The following is a 21,745-nucleotide window of genomic DNA, read 5'->3' on the forward strand; positions in this document are numbered from 1 at the left end:
TGCTCGGGGAAACCTCGGGGACGCCGGGAAACGCGAGAGCGCGCGCGCCGGCTCGCGAGCGCTTCCGGCCTCAGGAGCGCAGGGTCGTTCGCGTGACTGGGGTGGGCGGGGTGAGGGCGGGGCTCCGCCCCCCAACGCAGGACGGACGCCGCGCGCGCCGAATGTGCGCGGAAACCTGGGCTGGCCCTTGCAGCTTGTACGTAGCTTTTATATTCTCTCTGGGCTGCGGCAGGCATTAACGTTGACACCATGGCCTACAGCCCAGAGCCAACAGCGGATCCGCAGTACGCATCGCGCCCCTAGTTCATCCCTTATTCTAGGGAAGAGCGGCTAGTGGAGGGCGAGCTGCTTGCAGCGCCCTCTGGTGGCGGAAAATGTCAAACGCAGGCGAGAGCCTGGGACTCCACCCCGGTTTGGGGCCCCGAGGCGCCTCTGGGGTGCGGCTGGGGAAAGGGAACTGCAGAGACCAGTGAATGTACCCGGGGCCAAAGCCTGAAGGGCTGTTTTAAGCAGTTTTGTCTTTGAAGTATATGTCCCAAGTTCTAGTACCAGATGTTGGCACTGGGTTTGGCACAAACTTATCCAGTTAAACTGACTGCTATGGCGTGCCAGGCTCTAATTTTGTCTGACATCTCAACTCATGCCTCTTCCTTGGACCCCACTCTCCAGGGACTTCCCTTGTGGTTCAGATGATAAAGTGTCTGCCTATAATGTGGGAGACCCGGGTTTGATCCCTAGGTCGGGAAGATCCTCTGGAGAAGGAAATGGCAACCTACTCTATCTAGTACTCTTGCCTGGAAAATCCTGTGGATGGAGGAGCGTGGTAGACTACAATCCATGGGGTCACAAAGAGTCAGACACGACTGAGCGACTAAACTTTCACTCCAGCCTTTCATTTGGTGCTACTCATTTTCCCACCTCTATTGTCTTTGATCATGGCATCTGGTCCCATCACTTCATGGCAAATAGATGGGTAAACAGTGGAAACAGTGTCAGACTTTATTTTGGGGGGCTCCAAAATCACTGCAGATAGTGATTACAGCCATGAAATTAAAAGACGCTTACTCCTTGGAAGGAAAGTTATGACCAACCTAGACAACATATTAAAAAGCAGAGACATTATTTTGCCAACAAAGGTCCGTCTAGTCAAGGCTATGATTTTTCCAATGGTCATGTATGGATGTGAGATGGACTGTGAAGAAAGCTGAGCACCGAAAAACTGATGCTTTTGAAGTGTGGGGTTGGAAAAGACTCTTGAGAGTCCCTTGGACTGCAGGGAGATCCAATCAGTCCGTCCTAAAGGAGATCAGTCCTGGGTGTTCATTGGAAGGACTGATGCTGGAGCTGAAGCCCCAGTAATTTGGCCACCTCATGTGAAGAGTTGACTCACTGGAAAAGACCCCGATTCTGGGAGGGACTGGGGGCAGGAGGAGAAGGGGACAACAGAGGATGAGATGGCTGGATGGCATCACCAACTCGATGGACGTGGGTTTGGGTAAACTCTGGGAGTTGCTGACGGACAGGGAGGCCTGGCGTGATGCGATTCATGGGGTTGCAAAGAGTCGGACACGACTGAGCGACTGAACTGAACTGTCTTCGATGACGAAGTCATACTGAAGGGGAGGTGCTTTTGTCTCTGCCGCACATCTCTCCTCAGACCATCGTTTCTAGAGTAGCTTCCACTGTCACCCAGGCAGCCTCCAGTTAGTTTCTTAGCACCTGCATGTGCGCTAAGTCTCCTCAGTTCAGTTCAGTCGCTCAGTCGGGTCTGATCTTTGCGACCGCATGAGTCGCAGCACGCCTCCAATTCTTTGCGACCCCATGGACTGTAGCCCACCAGGTTCCTCTGTCCATGGGATTCTTCAGGCAAGAATACTGGAGTGGGTTGCCATTTGTTTCTCTGGGGGATATTCCAGACCCAGGGATCGAACCCTTGTCTCCTACATTGCGGGTGGGTTCTTTACCACTAGCACCACCTGGGAAGCCCTTTTTCCTTTCTTCTTTCAGTCTTCAGCCACAATACTGTTTGAGCATGAGGGAAGGGCCATGTCTCTACTTTCATTTCTCTGGCACATATATATGGCCTAACTTATAGTAGGTACTCAATAAATTGGCTGAGTGAATAAAAAAATTCCTTAATGAGAATTCCTTGTATTACTGCTCAACTCTTCTGAAGTTGACTCCTTTTCTCTTACTGTCACGCCTAGGGGTCAGAACCCATCAAATACCAGTTCTGAGGTCCCCTTGTATCAGGATGTGCCACTCTGCCATGCTTAGTCACTCAGTCGTGTCCACCTCTTTGCGACCCCATGGCCTATAGCCCACCAGGCTCCTCTGTCCATGGAATTATCCAGGCAGCAATACTGGAGTGGGTTGCCGTGCCCTTCTCCAGATCTTCCAAACCCAGGGATTGAACCCAGGTCTCTGGCATTGCAGGCAGATTCTTTACTGTCTGAGGAGCAGGTAAGCCCAAGAAAACTGGAGTGAGTAGCCTATCCCTTCTCCAGGGGATCTTCCCGACCCACAAATCAAACCAGGGTCTCCTGCATTGCAGGTGGATTCTTTACCAGCTGAGCTACCAGGGAAGCCCATAGTGTAGGATATTGCCAGACTATCTGCTGTCTTCACTAGGTTAGACGTACTGTTCACTGTTTACTGATGTAAACCCACTGCCTACATGTCCAGTGGTACATAGGAGTGGCACATAGCATTGAACTAATGAATTCAAAGGCATTTGTTACCTGGGCTCATTCAGTTTTTCCTTCATCCTTCCAACACACTCTCTAGCAAGGCTTATCTTCTCCCTGTCTGCATAACATTTGGAGGAAGACATGCTAAATCCCATTAACACCCCAGGTAGATCAGTGGAGCCACAGGTTTGATCCCTGGATTGGGAAGATCCCCTGGAGAAGGAATTGGCAACCCACTCCAGTATTCTTGCCTGGAAAAGCCCATGAACAGAGGAGCGTGGCAGGCTACAGTCCACGGGGCTGCATAAGAGTTGGACATGACTGACAGACTGAACAACTCCATATTAACATTAATCAAAGTAACACCCAGTCTGGAAGACTGACAGGGTCAGGAGTTTATCTGTCACCACAATGCTGGGCTTAGCAGGGAGCAGCTTTTTTCTTTACTCTAAAGATAAAACACAGACCCTCTCCCATCACCCCACTTCACTACCGAGATCAGAATAGAATGTTGAAGACCCAACAGGTTTGTGGGTAAGGAAATAACAAACAGAATAATTTAAAACTGGGCACTGGATATAGCTGCTTTTAGAGTCCACCAGCCTCAAGATATCCTCATGGGGTCCCCTCACTTCATGCCACACTTCTTGCAGCCCATGCTTTGGTGTTGTTTATCACCCAAACACACAGACTCTTCAAGAGTTCGGCCCCAGAGGAACCCCACCCTGCATGAAGAAGGAAGATGTTCTACCTCCTTCTTAAAGCCCACATTCCAAGATCTTATCTCATCCTAAAATATGCCTCTTTCCTAGATGACTGACATTGGGCTTATCCCATCCTAAGATATGCCTCTTTCCTAGATGAGTGACATTGGGAATGCCCAATACCTTCCAAGGACAGACAGACAGACACACACACACGTGCACACTTCCCTTATGGCTCAGATGGTAGAGAAGCCACCTGCATTGTGGGAGACCTGGGTTCCATCCCTGGGTTGGGAAGATCCCCTGGAGGAGGGGCATGGCAACCAACTCCAGTATTCTGGCCTGGAGAATCCCCGTGGACAGAGGAGGCTGGCGGGCTACAGTCCGTGGAGTAGCAAAGAGTCCAACATGATTAAACAACTCAGCAGAGCAAACACACCCCACTGAAGGGGATAGCCTGTATCTTCTGGTGTCCACCAAAGCTTGAAATTCACTACTTGGCTTCCCCCAGCACAGAAGTTAAGATGAATTTCGCTACTATCCTTTGCTCCATGATGTGTGCTCCTCTTGACTTTGACCTTTCCTTTTGCATCTTCTTTTCCTTTTCCATAGTTTTTAAAGTGAAGCACTTTGAGACATGTTAACTGACTATGTGAATGTTTTGTGGTTAATCATTAGAGAGATCCTAGACCAATAGAGAACCCAAATATTTCAATCTTATGCATCCATGGCATGTACTGATCCAGTAACAACTAGGTGGAGTTTCCTTGAAATACACGGATACTGGATCCTCTTGCCGTGTGGCTGAAAACAGAAGCTATGGATTCAGGCTGACTTGGGTTAGAATCCTGGTTCTGCTACTTCCTGGCTTTAGCTTTGGGCCCTTGGGCAAGGGACTTAGCCACAGTGAGCCTCAGCTTCCCCATCTAAGATATGGGATGATGTGAATTATAAGGATTGCTTGGAGGGTTAAAGGACAGACAGCATGTATAAAGGTTGGCCTTTAACAATCACCTGATAAATATTAGCTGCTATTCTATCACCCCACTGGTCAATACACTGCATATTCCCACTGAAACCTGGGCATTTTCTAACAATCTAAGGGCACGCACAACTTGTCCATTCATATTAACTATTCTATTTAATTCTCCCATGAATTATATAAGCTCAGTTACGTAATAACTTTTATTATATATCCAAAAGAAGTAGTAAGGCATAATGTTCACTTACACAATTAACAGGCAGTCACCAGAGGGTAACTCAGAGACACAAATGTAAATAATTTTAGTTCAGAACTCATCTGCATGATACATAAAGTGTGCACTGCTGCTGTGACTCTGCAGAAAAAGCTGGCCTCTGTGCCAGTGGCATCAGAACATTAAGTTTCAACAACAGATTTCTGTGCCCATAACGCAAAAATTCTGAGTCAGAAAAGTCTGACTCAGGCCCTCCTATGAACCTCTTTATTTCTGTGCAGAATACCAGACACTAGGCCACCAGGGAGCTGGTGGATCTCTATTTTTGAAAGGCTCCCCGTGTGATGTCTACTTATGTACAAGCAAGTAAATGTTAGTTGCTCAGTCGTGTCTGACCCTTTGCAACCCCATGGACTGTATGTAGCCCGCCAGGTTCCTCTGTCCATGGAATTCTCCAGGCAAGAAGACTGGAGTGGGTAGCCATTCCTTTCTCCAGGGATCTTCCCCACCCAGGGATTGAACCTGGGTCTCCCACACTGCAAGCACGTTCTTCAGCATCTGAGCTGCAAGGAAAGCCCCAGGTTCTAAAATACTGACGCAAAGCACAATCATTTTTTGACTGGACGAAAACTGAAAACCATAGTTAAAGCATATTTTTTTTTAGACTCTGAAATTACTAATTAGCTAGTAGGTGTTGAGTCTGACAATTAAAAAAATACATTTACTCAGTGTGGTCATGGCTTGAGAGGGTCATCGGCTTTCCCCAGGTCATGGATGGCCTTGTTATCCAGCAGCTCCTTCTTCGCGTCACTTGGTCTCACCATGTTGTTCAGCATTGCTCTGACCACAGTTATCACCGGCACAGAGTGCCCACTGGCCCAAGATTCTGGTAAGGAGCCGAAGAACTTCCTCACCAGCCATTCAACTGGGCGAGATTCCTGCCTATCACATAAGAGAACTCTGAAGAGAAAAAGAGAAGCAGGGGAACAGATGGTAAATTGCATTCAGACCATTGCTGTTGCTCAGTCACTAAGTCGTGTCCAGCTCTTTGTGACCCCATGGACTGCAGCACACCAGGCTTCCCTGTCCTCCCCTATCTCCCGGAATCTCAGACCATACAGGATGGTAATTGAACTGTCTCCCCAAATTCATGTTAAAGCCCTAACCCCCAGTATGACGTCATCCAACACGAACCCCGATGGCACCTTGATCTTGGACTGGTAACCTCCCCTTCTGTGATGTTACTCTGTTAGGGCAGCCCAAACACCAGTCCAGTGTGAAAACGGTCTTATTTGGACATGAAGAGGATTCTGAAGAAGAAGGCAGCAAAAGCTACCCAGGAAATTCCAGACTATTCTGAACCTGGCACCAACAACCATCTACCCCTTTGTTGAAAGCTCAAAGCTGGGTTCTTCGGGGAAGTGCTCTCCCTCCATACGACTTCTATTCACATCATAGATATCTTATTTGTCAGTCTCTTCAAATGAAAAAGCAGCTCCTAGAGAATAATCAACTTAAAGGTGTACTCCTAGGCAGTAGGAATACTTACCCAGGCCTAAATATGGAGTAACGATCAAATTTTAACTCTTCAACTCTAGCTTCCACTTCCCCCTGTTAGCAAAAGACATTTAGTATGTAATCAAGACCAACTTGCTGTAATGCTAACAACAAGAGTAACTTGGGATTTTGAAGACAATCTGCTTCTGCAGGTCTCAATATATGTAAATATCCTCTTTCAGATTTTCAGCTTCTAGAGTCTGGAAAGCGAAGGAAGAGATGACATGCAGTAGAAAATTAAAAAAGATTCAGTGAACTATCTCAGTCTCTTCTAATGCTAGGGTTCTGAGCTTATCTTCAATACCAGAGATGGCAACATTTCATTTCATGCTTACCAGATAATCAACAAAGGGGAAGACACTGGAAATTATCTTTCAAATCACTCTTGATTACTAAATATATCCCGGCAAAAGAGCAGTCCCTGCAGCTATAAAAAATGCATAACATAATGCATTTAGTGCATTTTGGCATTACCTAGCATTTTATATTATTACTGCCAAAAAGCCAAGGTTCCCCAAAGTATATAAAAGACAGAAACATGCACAAACCTTGACTTGCAGATATAAAAAATTGCTTGACTTATCAGCTCCCTTAGAGGAGAGCAAGTTGAAATGCTTGCACCCTCCAGACTTTGCGAGCTCTGCAGACTTCAGGACATAATCACGATCAACACGGATAAATCCCTCCTAAGGGCAAAAAGAATGAGTTATTTCCAAACAGCTGTGAGTTTGTCTTAAAAATTACTCCTCAGCTTGGTGGCAGATAAGCAGTCCTGCGGTGGGGAAGGAAGAGGATCTAAGTAAAATGAATCCTAGTAAAACATGAACGTCAGGCTCAGACCCTGGGAATGGCTGTGATGTGACGCTCAGGACGGATGTACCAGCTTCAGTAGCAAGGCCAGACTGTGATGAAAAAACAAGGACAGTGACATTGAAACCAGACACCAAGCAACTCTGCAATGAGCAAAAGGAACGATGATATTATCAGGCTGAGAGACTGTTTTTAGTCTCACATTTCTTTGTCTTTAATCACTTTACAACCTTACCACCCTGTTTGTGTTTTCTCTGTTTTTTTTCAGTGTTAACTTTAACATGGTGGTGTCTCAAAAGAGTGGCTGCAGATACTATCCAGGCACTGTGAGAATGAAGTCTGTTTAATTTCCAACTCTTATGTATGTTTTACAACATACTTTACATGTTAGTAAGGAGTGCATCTGCAAACTTTTTACTGACAGGTGTATAATCAAAGGGGTTTCCCAGGTGGCTCAGTGTTAAAAGAATCTACCTGACAGGCAGGAGACGTGGGTTTGATCCCTGGGTTGGGAAGATCCCCTGGAGAAGGCAATGACAAAACGCTCCAGTATTCTTACCTGGGGAATCCCATGGACAGAGGAGCCTAGCAGCCTACAGTTCATGGGGGTCGCAAAAGAGTTAAATAAACAACAACATATAATTAAGAATGTCTGGAGACTCCTGATCTAGACTCAGTCCAGTGAGGGTAACTGTTGGGTCTTTCTTAGTTCACATCTCAGCATCTGTATGCCCAGTACCTGGTAGGCACTCCAAAAATATTGGAATGAATAAAAGTCCAGTGAAAGCAGAAAAAAGGCAAATCCAACTAGGAAAAAAATAAGAGGCAATCAAAGGAGGAGGGGAGACAATGGTGTAAACAAGATAATATGGACTCATTTTTATTTTTAGGGTCTAACTGAAGGATACATGCCTGTATCCAGAAAAGGGAATTCCGTGTAATAGCTTCTTGGGACCACCACAAGGCCGGGCATACTCAAACTCAGGACAGCTGAAAAGAAGTCTAAAGTCCAGTGAAGTTGAACTTCACAAGTACCCACAATTATATAATGAGGTTTCACATAAGGAGGATTCCAAATCTGAAGGCTAGATTACTGTCCCAGTGACTTTTTTGTTGTTGTTTTTAATTAAAAATCTGCTCAAACAGAGACTCTGTAACCATCTAGAGGGATGGGATCGGGAGAGATATGGGAGAGAGGTTCAGGAGGGAGGGGACATGGGTGTACCTAAGGTTGATTCTTGCTGCTGCTTGACAAACAAAATTCTGTCAAGCAGTTATTCTTCAATTAAGAATACATAAATTTTTTAAAGTCTGCCCTCTTGTAGTTATTGATCCTAAATGTATGTATCTTTCATAGGATAGATAGAAGGCACTTTTGGAAACATCACAGCCAACCCCCTCACTGTGGAGATCTGACCACAAGGCCCAGCATTCCAAGAACTCCCGGCTAATAAGTGAGAGAGCTGAGAGCAGCATGCAAATTCCTGACTCTCTAAGCAGGGCTTCCCACTTGTACCCATGTTCCTTCTTACTTCACACCGTCTCCAGCCAATGGCAAGACTAATTCATTGTTGTGGTAGACAGAATAATGGCCCCTCAAAGATGCCCACATGCTAATCCCAACACCTGTGAATGTGTTAGAGGCTGCATGGCCAAGGTGAATGAAGGTTGCGGGTGGAATTATGACTGCTAATCAGCTTTTTCACTCTCGTCTTTCACCCTCATCAAAAGGCTCTTTAGTTCCTCTTCACTTTCTGCCATTAGTTCAGTTCAGTTCAGTCGCTCAGTCGTGTCCGACTCTTTGCGACCCCATGAACCGTAGCATGCCAGGCCTCCCTGTCCATCACCAACTCCCGGAGTCCACCCAAACCCATGCCCATCGAGTTGATGATGCTATCCAGCCATCTCATCCTCCATCATCCCCTTCTCCTCCTGCCCCCAATCTTTCCCAGGATCAGGGTCTTTTCCAATGAGTCAGCTCTTGGCATCAGGTGGCCAAAGTATTGGAGTTTCAGCTTCAACATCAGTCCTTCCAATGAACACCCAGGACTGATCTCCTTTAGGATGGACTGGTTGGATCTAAAGTGGTATCATCAGTGTATCTGAGGTTGTTGATGTTTCTCCCAGCAATCTTGATTCCAGCTTGTTATTCACCCCAGCGTGGGATTTTGCATGATTTACTCTGCATATAAATCAAATAAGTGGGGTGACAATACACAGGCTTGAGGTACTCCTTTCCCAATTCTCAAACAGTCCTTTGTTCCATGTCCGGTTCTAACTGTTGACCTATACAGGTTGACCTATACAGGATTCTCAGGAGATATGGAAGGTGGCCCATCTCTTTAAGAATTTTCCACAGTTTGATGGGGTCACAAAGAGTCAGACACAACTTAGCGATGAACAACAACAATGAGTAACAACCACCTTGACGTTGAAAAGGTTATTCTGTATATCCAACTGGGCCCAATGTAATCACAAGAGTCCTTACAGTGGAAAAGGGTAGCAGAAAAGGAGGCTGGAGTCAGGCAGTGTGAGGGGCACTGGATCCCCCATTGCTGGCCTTAAAGATGGAGGAAGGGACCATGAACCCCCATGGCCTCTAGGGCCGGAAACTGTAAAGAAATGGATTCTCCCCTAGAGCCGGCAGAAGAGAATGCAGCCCAGTCAACACCTTGATTTTATCTCAGCAAAATCCACATCCGCCTGCTAACCATAAGATGATAAATTTACGTTGTTTCAAGCCATTAACTTTGAGGGAATTTGTTACAGCAGCAATAGGAAACCAATACAGAATTCAATTCTAAAACAAGAGGTCTGAGCAAACTTTCCAAACCTTCTCTTGCAGTGGATCATAAAAGAAAACAGATTTTCAGTTTAGGACTGGCTATAAAGTGTTCATAAACTAAACATCTTCTGCAACCAGCCCCCAGGCCCAGAAATAGAGCATCACTGTTACCCCCAAAACCTGTTTTGTCCTCTCTTCTCATCACTCCCCACAGAGAATTTTTGACTATGTCCACGACCTGCAGGACAGTGTTGTTCCTTTGCCTTTCCTTCTTTTAGATGATATAACCTTAACTCTTAGCCAGGTATCATCCCCATCTCCTTTTGTGTTGTAGACTTTGACATTCAATCCTAATTCTGGACTGGAAGACCCATCCTACACACTGATTACAATTTCCTCTTGCTGCTTTTCTAAACGGGTGTGCAGCAAACTGATTTTAATACTGAGCACATCCTGAGAGGGGGATGAGACTGACCTCCTCAGAGCCATTCTCTGAATTGAGATTTTACATGTGCTGAAAAATGTGCCAAGAGCCACCCAAAATGACATCAAAAAATTCGAAAACACTCTACCTCTCTTCCGTATCTATTTTCTTCCCCTCACTCCAATTCACTAGGACTCTGATTTTCATAACAGGTTCACTATTTCCAATAAAATTACAGTGTTGACGAGTGAAATTCCTTTTTGTTGTCGCTGCTGGTTTAGCACTATTTCTTAGAAGGATTATTAGAACTACCTCTGTTAAAAAACGCTTCTTCTTTCATCAGCGTCTTTAAAAATAAGGGAAAGCATCAGCCAATCACAAGGCTCTAGACCGACGCCGTGGCTCTCACTTAATCCAAGGCCAGTAAAGGGATAATTTGATTAAACTGAGACCCCAATTTATTTGGCTTTAGTTCTGGATCAACCTCTCCTTAATAGAGTCCTGTCGTCTCCGATTGTTTGATGAAAATTAAAGTGACATAAATACCATGGGACTTTTTTCAATCTGCTTAGTCAGCTAAGGCACATCAATAGCACCCCAGCCATCAGCCTCTGGCGTCCCTCCTGTCACCCGCCGGGCGAAGGGCTGACAACGGCTCCTTGCGGGACGAGCACCCACGCTGCTGCTGCGACCCCCACACTTGGCCCATCAGTCCTGCTCAATGGGGCCCTGTTGACAAGGTGCCCATACCTTTCTCCACCGCTGTTCTCTGGACAAAGCAAAATACTGTTTTATTAGCAATCAATGGCTGTTAATCCAAAACGATTTCACAAATCCTCTGAGCCCTCAAGCTGATTATAAAAACGCATCTTTCCAAGCCCACAAACTTTGAATTTCACTTCCCCCACCCTGATGCGTGGCCTTTCAGCTGGTGAATGAAACTCAAAAGCAAAGGGGTCAACGGCTTTCAAGGACTTGGAAACCAAACTAAATGCAGATCCTAGCGACTGAGTCCGAGACACCGACACATAACTGGTTTTCTCTGGAATGAGGAAGATGCTGTTTACAGACCGAAGGGAGCTATCTTTAAAACCTTATTATTAACACCCTTTCTTGTTCTCTAGCAGCTCAAATAAGAAAGCAATAGAAAAACAAACTAAAACAAGCTACTCCATATCCCAGAAACACAATTTTCGGAAAAACTGTACTTAGTTTCCCCAACCATATAGCAGGAAAAAACAGACGTCTATTCTGAGAGCATTAAGTCCATTCATTATATTATTGTGTCTTTATGATCCACAGTTGGTGTGTTTTACCCTAAGACAGGAATCAGAGTCCTTCTAGAAAAAGGAACTGACTAAATTGCCACTATAAATTTCCTTTTCCAGTACCTGCTCAAAAGAATAAACACAATATACTCCTATGACATAGCAGAGAGAGCTTTGTGAGCTCCACAAACATCTAGGGAGACAAATTCTTTAATTACTCTTTATGTCTTATGATGATCCAAAACTACTAAGTATTCTTTCTAATCTTTGCCAATGCCTGTACACTGGGAACATTGTGCCTTAGGAATAACTCATCCTGACCCAGTATTTCAATACCGACTGATACGACAAGCAAGCAGTGGGAATGACGCAAGGTCAAGAAGAATCTTTTCCAAGAAGGGAGGATCTATCATCCCGCAAAGGGTCCCACTTGGCCATATTGCTGCTTCAGATTCTTTCTCCTCCACTCCCTTTTCAATCCAACCCTACAAATTAGTCTAGAAAACAAAGAGATGCCGACCAACAATGAATGGTATGACCTGAGACCCCATGTGTTCCTGTCCTGGAGAGCACGTCTATACTTCAAGTACAGAGTGGGAAGCAAGGTCTTGGTGAGTCAAAGAGCTCTGGAGAGAAAAACAAAATCTTACAGAGATTCCTGAGCCAATCTCCATGTTCTCACACATTTTTTTTTTCCATTTGGGGCACTCTTTTTCTCTGTGTTTTAAAAGTCAAAGAATTTTGCAGGCCAAAGGGGCTGCAGTCGTCACCTCCCTCTCAGCATAGATAAGGAGGCCATGATCCTCGGGAGCTAATTGGCATACCCAAGGCCCCATAGCCACTCGGTATCCAAACAGAGCCTATAATCTGGGTCCCTTGAACCATCTGGGACCTCACTACTTCACAAGTCCCCTCCTAGACATCAAATAAAACAGCAGAGGTGACAACAGGGGCTGGCAAACTTTCCCTGTAAAGGATGAGATAGTAAATATGTGCAGATTTACAATTGTCATTACACACCTCTGCCATCATCGTGCAAATGTAGCCATTAATAATACATAAAGTAATGAAAATATTTCAATAGAATTTTATTTATGGATACAGAAATTTGAATTTCTTATATCCTCATATGTCATGACACATTTTTCCTCTTTGAAAATTTTTAACCACTTAAAAATATAAAAACATTTATAGAACATAGTTCAAGGGCTATTCAAAAACAGGCAGGCTGTATTCGGCCCACAGCAGTGTGCAAGCGCCTGGTTTAGAAGAGTGTATTATCAGAATCAGAAGCCCAGAGACTTCAATGATGCCTAATAAATGTGACAGTAGCTGTGTTAATCACATTAATGGTACCGTTCATTTGATAGACTCCAAGAGCCTGGACTTCAGAATCCTATGCTGAGCTGGTGAGGACATAAATGAAAAGATGAAACTACAATAACACCCCCCTCAAACTCACTAACCAAATCCTTCACTTAATAAGAAGAAAGCACCACTTTTTTTGTACTTCACTTGCAGCCAATGTAGATCTGTTTTTCAAGGGATATTTCAACCTTCACTGGCACGTAAGTTACATAGCAAAGCAAGGTGATGGCCATCTGGGTCAACAGTACCTGGAAAACCAGCAGGTGAGGAGGACTAATACCGCCCAACGCCTCCTGAAAGCAGGCCCAACAAGAAGAAGAAAGTTGGTTGCATCAGAATCCCCCAAGAAGCCTATTAAAAACAGGCTTCCAACCTCAGATTCTGATGCAACACATCTGGATTAGGGCCAGGTCACGAAGTCCCTGCATTGATTGGACAACTATGGCTTGTGACTGTGAAAAGATGATCAACATCTCACCAGCTACTGCTAAAGGAAACGGTTTTCCAAACAGCTCAAGACGGCTAACAGACCTACTCCTTGCACCAGCGTCAACAGAAATCTTGGTAGACTGTATTTTATGGTTGCAACCTTCTCCCCTCAAAATTCATATGTTGAAGGCCTAAACTCCAGTAAATGTGTCCTTGTTTGCAGATGTAATTAGTTAAGATGAGGTCATACTGAGTAGTCGCTCAGTCATGTCCAACTCCTTGCAACCCCATGGACTGAAGCCAGCCAGGCTCCTCTATCCATGGAATTCTGCAGGCAAGAATACTGGAGTGGGTAGCCATACCCTTCTCCAGGGAATACCCTCCAGGAAGCCATACCCTTCTGACCCAGGGAATGAACCCAGGTCTCCCACATTGCAGGCAGATTCTTTACAGTCTGAGCCACAAGGGAAGCCCCATACTGAGTATGGTGGTTCTTAATTCAGTTTGACCAGTATTGTTATAAAAAGGAGAAATTTGGACATGGCCACTGGCAGGTGGCGCTAGTGGTAAAGAACCCACCTGCCAACGCAGGAGACAATGACTAGGGTTTAACCCCTGGGTCAGGAAGATCCCTTGGAGAGGGGCCTGGCAGCTCACTCCAGTATTCTTGCCTGGAGAATCCCATGGACCGAGGAGCCTGGCAGGCTATAGTCCATAGGTTTGCACAGAGTCAGACAGACTGAAGTGACTTAGCATGCACATACAAGTATGTAGGAAAAACGCCATGAGAAGAGACACAGAGAGAAGTCAGCCATCTGCAGGTCAAACAGAGAAGCCTGGAAAGCATCCTTCCCTCCCAGCCCTTAGAAGGGACCAACACTGTCAATACCCTGATCTCAGATGTCCAGACTTCAGGACTGGGAGACAGGAAATTCCTGTTGTTTAAGCCACAAGGGTTATCATCTTTTGTTATGACAGCCGTAGCAAACTAATACAATGAAGGTCAAAGGGAAATAAGTGGGCTACTCAGAAGGCTTCAACACTAGAGATAGAAACCCTGAATTTCTTGAAGTTCCTCCACTGGAAACTCAGGGTACTAGATGAAAATGTGGGCTGTTTCAGTTACAAAACAGCTACAGAACGACACTTCGCTAGCTAGCCGCCAACTTGGAAAAGCCATCCAATGACCTTTTTTTTTAAAAACAGACAGGCTGATTCATGTCAGTGTATGACAAAAACCACAACAATACTGTAAAGTAATTAGCCTCCAACTAATAAAAATAAATGAAAAAAATAAAAAATAAAGCCCAGATACCATTAAGAAACAAGAACAGACAGGGTTCCTGACCAGAATACCAGGTGGGGTAAGGCCCCCATCAAACAACTACCTAGCCACTTGTGAACTGTCACTTCTTTTAAACTGCCTTAAGTTATCACAACCTCCAAGCTTTATATTGCATCCAATCTAAATTAGTTTCAAATTAAAAACAAAAAAGACTTCTGGAGGAAGTGTCAGCTTATTTCCTGTCACTATCTTCTTAAACCATTTATGCCTTAACTAATTTCTGAGATTATATATTTGGTTTACTAGTCTTTTCTTTACTCATTAGTTACTTTTATTTTTTTCAAACTGTTTGGAGAATAAAAGGTATTGAGCAGCCTGTGAGGTGGGGAAAAAACTCCCATCAAAACAAAAATGTTCCGGATAGGGAACACACCCAAATCCTGATTAAAACTGCCTTACGTAATTTGAATGCAATAAAACAATTTAGACTTTCCCCTGGAGAGCCCTATGAGATTTGCCTTCTGTCATGAAAATCAACTGCTCTATGCCTAATGCAGTGTTTTTTATTTTGCTGAGTCACCACCAAAGTCAGGTCGGCAGTTGAGACAGTGGAACCTGCAGGGTACTAGAACAAAAATTTTTCCATGCTTTTAGAGGGCACAAGGCTTGTGACTGTCCCTGGGACAGAAAAGACTGCATGAGCTGCTAGGCAGGAAAATGACCCTTTGTAGGAGAGATGATGTGCCAGTTCCTGAGAGTGTCAAACTTGATAATCCTCACTTCCCAGCAAAGAACTAAAAAATCAGATTGTTCCTCTGGGCACATGGCAAAACTACAGAAAATCTGGAAATTAGTCCCTAATGAGAGCATAAAATAGAATTATTCTTTGGATCACCCAAAGAGCCCAGAGAAATACATCTGAGCCTAACTTCTTGGTTGGTATAAATCAATAGTTCTTAACCGTGCGTTCTCTGAAATGATTCTGATGCCTGGGTCCGTTTATAAACCTATGGTAAGCCCCCATGGGACCATCGTGGTCCTGCATATTAACAGATATGTTTAACTCCAGCAAGTAAATTCGTTAGGGAGATAAACTATAGTCAAGGTACAAATTAAATAAGATGTACGCATTAACACTTGCCCAGGATCCACATAGTAAGCTTTGATTTCAAACTATATAGTAAAGTTTGACTTCTAGACAGAGGCTGATGCAATTTAGAATGCAATTTATCATTAAAAAGCAAATAAAATGTCTGTGAAGACAGTTCTGAGTCAGTTAAGGCTGAATCACCACAGGGGTTGAATCATCGCTGGAGGCTGAGTCATCACTGGAGGCTAGCTGAATCGTGCCTCTGATGTTCTAGCGTGGAGCTTAAGGCTCTGCATGAAAATAGGTTGAAGCAAATCACTCAAGTGAGAGCGATCAATTTAAGACATTTATAAAGAAACAAAAAAACCTACTGCTAAGAGTATGAGCCAGTTACTTTTACTCAAACCTTAGTCAGAGGATGGAGTGACCACAATATTTGTAAAAGGCAAAACCATGAAATATCTATGATGGGATCTGAACTCAAGGATTATGTTGAAGGAAAGATGATTTTATCAGTTAGTATAGCAAATGCTAGGGCAGCACATGGAATCTTAAATGTTAAGTGCTAATATACACTTAAGCACAGCAAATAGAAAGCAAAAGCGGGAGCAAAAATGGAATCTCTGACGTGACTGACAAGAGAAAAGGGAAAAGGGTGGTGTATTTCTTCCTTACCGCCCCAGCTTTTTTTCTCGTGGCACCCAGGCAACAGAATCCAACATCATGACCTTGAAAGGCAGAAGCATAGTCATCCAGTTTCTCAAAGTCCACCACTTCTTGATTCTAGACAAGACAGACATAGCTGTATATTATTTGATGTTATTAAAACAAACAGGAAAAAAAATACTCCCCCTAGATTTAAAGAATAAATGAGAGAATATTACCAGAGTCCATTCACTTAACATCACATTTTGCAAGCTCATTTTCTTCCAGAAAAAGCAATAAATCTAAATTTAAACATCAACAATGTACTTAAATCTCTAGAGTACACACAACTGGACTACAGGTGATCTAGCTCTCTTAAGTCAGGTTCAAATATAATTTTCTCTCTGGAAAAATAAAAGACCTCTCTGTATATTACCAGGAGAAATACCAATGAGGTATAATGTCAAGGAAGGAAATGGTGTCTGGAATCTCAAAACCTAGGTTTGAGTCTTGGGTTTGCTGCTTACTACGCATGACAATCATTTTGGCCAAGTTATTTATATGTCTCAGTTCCTTCATCAATAAAATGTGAAAGATAACCTTTCCTTCCGTCTAAAGCAGCATTAGAATCAGGCAGCAGGTGCTTGACAAAAAGCCACACTCCCAGGTCTCATGCCAACACTGCACTTTTGATAAGCACCGTTGCTAATTCTCACACTTGTGAATATTCAAGAAACTCCACCTAACCTCTTAAGTTTGCTGTGAAATTTAAAAAAGAAAAGTTTCAAAAGTTCCCATCATCCAGGAGTTTACACAAAATGTTGCTTTTCCCTCTCTTTCAAAAGCATTTTCCTGGCACTGTACCCAACGCTGAAGAAAAGAATGCTTACAGAAAGTGTCTGACCAAAAGAAGTGCCACCAAAACTCGGCCATCAAAGCACAGAACTCTATTTCAGTTTCTAATGGCCAGAAGTGTCCAACTTCATGCCCCATGAAGTCAGACTATGAAGATCACATATTACCTAAGTCTTAGAACACAAAAATCCTGAGACCAAAAACATATGCAAAATGACCTTCTGGAGTCAAGGACATTTATCTGTGAGACAGTTGCTAACTGGAATGTCCCACCTGTGAAACCTGTGGGAACAGTTGGAGATACCAGAATTACAGTACAGTTTAATTTACTGCAGTTTACAAATTACTCCCTTTACAAATCTCCACCAAGCTCAAGCTTCAAATATTTAGCGGATGAGCACCAGACTGCAGTCTGCTGTAACAGTGGGTCAACCAAGAAAGTGTAAGTGACAGTAAAAGGATGATTCAACTTACAGACACAAACCTGCAGGCCTGAGAAGTCAGGCAGGGCAAATTCTTGCAGCTGAATAACCGTACCTCTCAGTGCCAGAAAGCATTTCCCACTCCACAAACCATCTTCTGATTCACTGACATTAGTGTGGAGTGGACAGGTAAACAAAACAAGCAATGGGGTTGAGAAAATTGCCCTAGGTAGCAGGGCTGTTTTTTCTAGAAGCCATATTGAAGAACCCTGGCAACATGACTCTTCTCTTCGTCCCTGGCCTCCCTTTCACCTCGGCTCCACCTTATGGGGGTCTGGACTGAGAGAAGGGCTTTGTTCAAGTGAGGAGGAGGCCCACCTGGACAGACAACCCAGCTTCCAGTAAAGCCTCTCACAGGCCAATCGTGGTCACACTTGAACGCCTCTTGGGACCACCGCAAGCCTTGCAGCAGAAAATACCCTCACCCTGAAGCAACACTGCGGGGACACTTTTGATCCCAGCTCAAATACCCACCACGTTTTTATAAGCTTCCTCGTCCAACGTGAGCTTCCTCCGGCCAATCAGCGTGACTTTGGAAAACAGGCCCTGTTCCAGAATTTCTTTCAAGAGCACTCTGCCGGTTTCCCCGCTGGCGCCCAGAATAAAGACGGATTTATTCTGCATCCTGAAGTCTTCCCGAAGCTTCGGCAGGGCATCTGTCCCGGCCATGCTGCAGAAATAACATTAACAGGTGCTGGTCTCGGGGACGTTTCAGGGGCGGCCGTGCTCCCCCCGAAAATGGGTGGTGTGTTCTGGAGGAAGGCACGGTTCTTCTCCGCAGTCTGGGCCCAAGGGAAAGTGCAGAGTCACCGGCAGGGCGGGGCGCCCTGGCCGTTCCCCAGCACCTGAGCCAACCCACACCTCAGAAGGGGCTGGAACGGGGGCTGCGCCCAGGTGCCACAAACTGCCGGTACCAGGACGCCCCGTGTCCCCCACGGCGTCCCCGACTCTGGCCCCTCCTTCCTCCAACCACAGGGGGCGCGGAGCCCAGCTCGGTCCCCCAAGCGGAGGGGTTACCTGAGGCTGGCTCCGGGCCCCACGTCCTCGGGCTGCAGCAGAAGCAAGGCGGCTACCAGCGCCGCCACCCCTGCCGCCGCCGCAGCCGCGGCGCTCAGAGCTGCGGGCCGGGACATCCGGCCATCCCTCCAGGCCCGCGTTCCCTGGCCCCTGGCACGCCTCGGCGGGGCCCCTCCCAGCTCGACGCCTACCGGGACTTCGCCTTCCGGGTGACTTCCGGGTATTGCTGCTCGCCCCGCCCAGAGGGATGGGGCCCGGTGGGGGCCGGAGGGTGCGGCCCAGGCGCGCCCAGAGCACGTGGCTGCGCCCGGCTGGGTAGAAAGCTCGGAGACCAATACCTCAATGTCGGGGATCTCTGGGCCCCTCGCTCCTGCGTTCTTCCTCACCCTCTAGGCTGAGTTGGCCCGCATCCAAGGCCTCGGCCAGTAGCCTTGACCTGCGTTTGATCTTTTCCAAAACCTATAACTGCGTGTTGAACATCTTCATCTTGAATTCACATGGAAACGTAACCCTTCCCTTCCAACCGCCCCCAAACAGCAGTAAAATCAGTCTGCTCCTGGCCTCTCTTGGGTGTGACTGTCTATTCATTTGCACAATCTTCACCCCGTCCCTCTCAAGTCAGAAATTCGGACTCTCCCCCTCTGACTCCTTTGGCCGGCCTTTCCACATTCTAAATTAATCACCAAGGCTTGCCATCCTCTCTGCCTTTCAAATATTTGTCTTATGCAATTCCAGCTCTCACCTTATCTCACCAGTACAACTGGTTTCCCTGCCTGGGTTCTAGATGGTTGAGCCAGAGCAACCTTCCACACGGTTCCTCTGTTCACTCTTTGGCGCCAGTATCCATGTATTAGAACATAGTTATCTACACTGGGCCTGTCCTTGATTTTGGAAGTCCTGGACAGGAGTTAGAATCGTAAGCTAGAACCTGAACAATAGAGACTGATTGTGTTGTGGATTTTGGTCATTTTTGGCTGCCCAGCATTCAAATACTAGTCTTATTTTGTGCTGTGATTAGTCGCTCAGTTGTGTCGACTCTTCCGACAGCATAGATTGTAGCCTGTCAGGCTCCTCTGTCCATGGCATTCTCCAGGCAAGAATACTGGTGTGGTTTGCCATTTCCTTCTCCAAGTCTTATTTTAGAGAATTACAAAATAAATGGGATACAGGGCCCCACCTTCTACTCTAGAAGCCAAGTAAAACATGTTTCCTCTTCCAACTGCCAGGGAATTATTTTACATGCAGGTGAGACCTAGGCTCAGCCAGACTGACACTTCTCATCTAGGTTTTTCACTTTGGAAGGTTATAAAATGATGCTGTGGGAAGCTGATATAGAGTTTGGTTGGACAGAGCAACCATATAGGATAATATCATCCTGGGATCTGCCAGTGATCTGATGGCCTGATTGATTGTTTCACTTTCTTTAATTCCTCCCTGTGTTCAAAGGCTGTTCATTATATTTCCTCTTGTTCTTTTTCTTTCTTTCCTTTCTTTCTTTCTTTTTTTTTTTGGCAATAGTTTCATTTTTGCTTAAGCTAACCAGAGCTACTTTCTGTTGCTTGCAACCAAAAACCTTAACTGATACGGAACAGAGTGTTTCATTCCCTGCTGGTCTGCCATGGTGTTGGATTCTTCCATTAGAGTTCCTAGAGCATTTCTGCTAAAAGGCAACTTAAAACCATGCCAGCTAACACTGTCTCAAGAATTCATTAATCAAACGTATTGCAGAGATGATTAGCTTTGTAGTGTTAATTCTTTTTTTAAAATCATGTCATAATTAATATACAATAAAATCAGTTCAGTTCAGTTGCTCAGTTGTGTCCGACTCTTTGCAACCCACAGATTGCAGCACACCAGGCTTCCCCGTCCATTACCAACTCCCAAAGCTTGCTCAAACTTATGCCCATCGAGTCAGTGATGCCATCTAACCATCTCATCCTCTGTCATCCCCTTCTCCTCCTGCCTTAATCTTTCCCAGCCTCAGTCTTTTCCAACGAGTCAGTTCTTCGCATCAGGTGGCCAAAGTATTGGAGTTTCAGCTTCAGCGTCAGTCCTTCCAATGAATATTCAGGACTGATTTCCTTTAGGATTGACTGATTTGATCTCCTTGCAGTCCAAGGGACTCTCAAGAGTCTTCTCCAACACCACAGTTCAAAAGCATCAATTCTTCGGCATGGATACATACAATAAAATGCATGGATGGAAAAGGTTCTGTTCCATGCTTTTAGATAATTGTGTATTCATCTTCATAACCGCCACTAGAAACAAGATATGGAACATTTCTGTCACCCAAGAAAGTGCCTTCAATGTCTCCCATCCCAAAGGCGACCATTTTCTAATCTATCAGTTGGTTAGTTTTGTCTGTTATAGAACTTCATTAAATAAAATTATATAGCACATGGTCTTTTTTGTCTCAAGTCTTTTGCTCAGCATAATGTTTTTAAGATTCATCTCTATTGTTTGTAGGCCTGTGTTATGACTTTCATGGATCCTACAGACTTCAATGAGCCCTTTCTTTCATAAAAAATAACATTTATCTCCTATAACTGTTACTATAATGACAAATACATATTATATAATAAAACATTTTCATCAACCTAAAAGTTCATTTTTTCCTTCTGATTCTAAAAGAAATTGAAACATTTCCATGGGCCTGGGCACTGTGCCTACTCTGCTAAATGGGTAAGTCAACTTTGGTTGTTTCATGTATCAGCAGTTTTGTTCCTTTATTGCTGAGTAACAGTCCATTGGATGAATAGCCCATGACATCTGTTGATGAACATTTGGTCTGTTTCCTGTTTTTAGCTATTATGATTAAGACTCCTTTGAACATTCTTCTACTTGTCTTGCTGTAGACACAGGTTTGCATTACTCTTAGGTAAATACCTAGGATAGGAATGACCAAGGATTTCTCCCACCCACTTTTTTAAAATTTTAGCCATTTCACTGGATATTACATGGTCTTTCTTGTCTTTTAACAATAGAGCTCTGAGTTTTATCAAGCCATGTGGCTGGCCATTTATATTCTATATTTCCCAAAATCACTTTCAAGTCCGTTTGAACATGTGACAATGTTTTAGCCAATTAGCTGCAAGCTGAGATATGTGCACACTCAAATCACATTTTAATAAGAAAGCTAC

The 21,745-nt window shown here is 44.7% G+C and overlaps 1 protein-coding gene across 1 annotated transcript; it reads right to left on the reverse strand.

Annotated features, from left to right (window-relative positions):
* Nucleotides 1-5,228: 5,228 nt before the first annotated feature.
* Nucleotides 5,229-18,800, reverse strand: HTATIP2 (HIV-1 Tat interactive protein 2). Its single transcript, XM_065937235.1, has 6 exons — nt 18,606-18,800; nt 18,063-18,258; nt 16,282-16,389; nt 6,696-6,833; nt 6,140-6,201; nt 5,229-5,550 (listed from the first exon to the last, which is right to left on the reverse strand). Exons 1-6 carry the CDS (start codon nt 18,719-18,721, stop codon nt 5,325-5,327), a joined length of 846 nt encoding a protein of 281 aa, XP_065793307.1. The 5' UTR covers nt 18,722-18,800; the 3' UTR covers nt 5,229-5,324.
* Between the last annotated feature and the right edge of the window lie 2,945 nt (nt 18,801-21,745).

Source organism: Muntiacus reevesi, chromosome 5, assembly GCF_963930625.1.
Source record: "Muntiacus reevesi chromosome 5, mMunRee1.1, whole genome shotgun sequence".
Lineage (NCBI taxonomy): Eukaryota > Metazoa > Chordata > Mammalia > Artiodactyla > Cervidae > Muntiacus > Muntiacus reevesi.

What these genes read in the sequence shown, in the direction of transcription:
- HTATIP2 (XM_065937235.1), bottom strand. Translation starts at nt 18,721, where the DNA reads ATGTCCCGGCCCGCAGCTCTGAGCGCCGCGGCTGCGGCGGCGGCAGGG. An exon ending in TTTTATATCTGCAAGTCAAG is followed by an intron (nt 6,202 to 6,695) that starts GTTTGTGCATGT and finishes TTTTGCTAACAG; the next exon opens with GGGGAAGTGGAAGCTAGAGT. An exon ending in TACTCCATATTTAGGCCTGG is followed by an intron (nt 5,551 to 6,139) that starts GTAAGTATTCCT and finishes TTTTCTCTTCAG; the next exon opens with AGTTCTCTTATGTGATAGGC.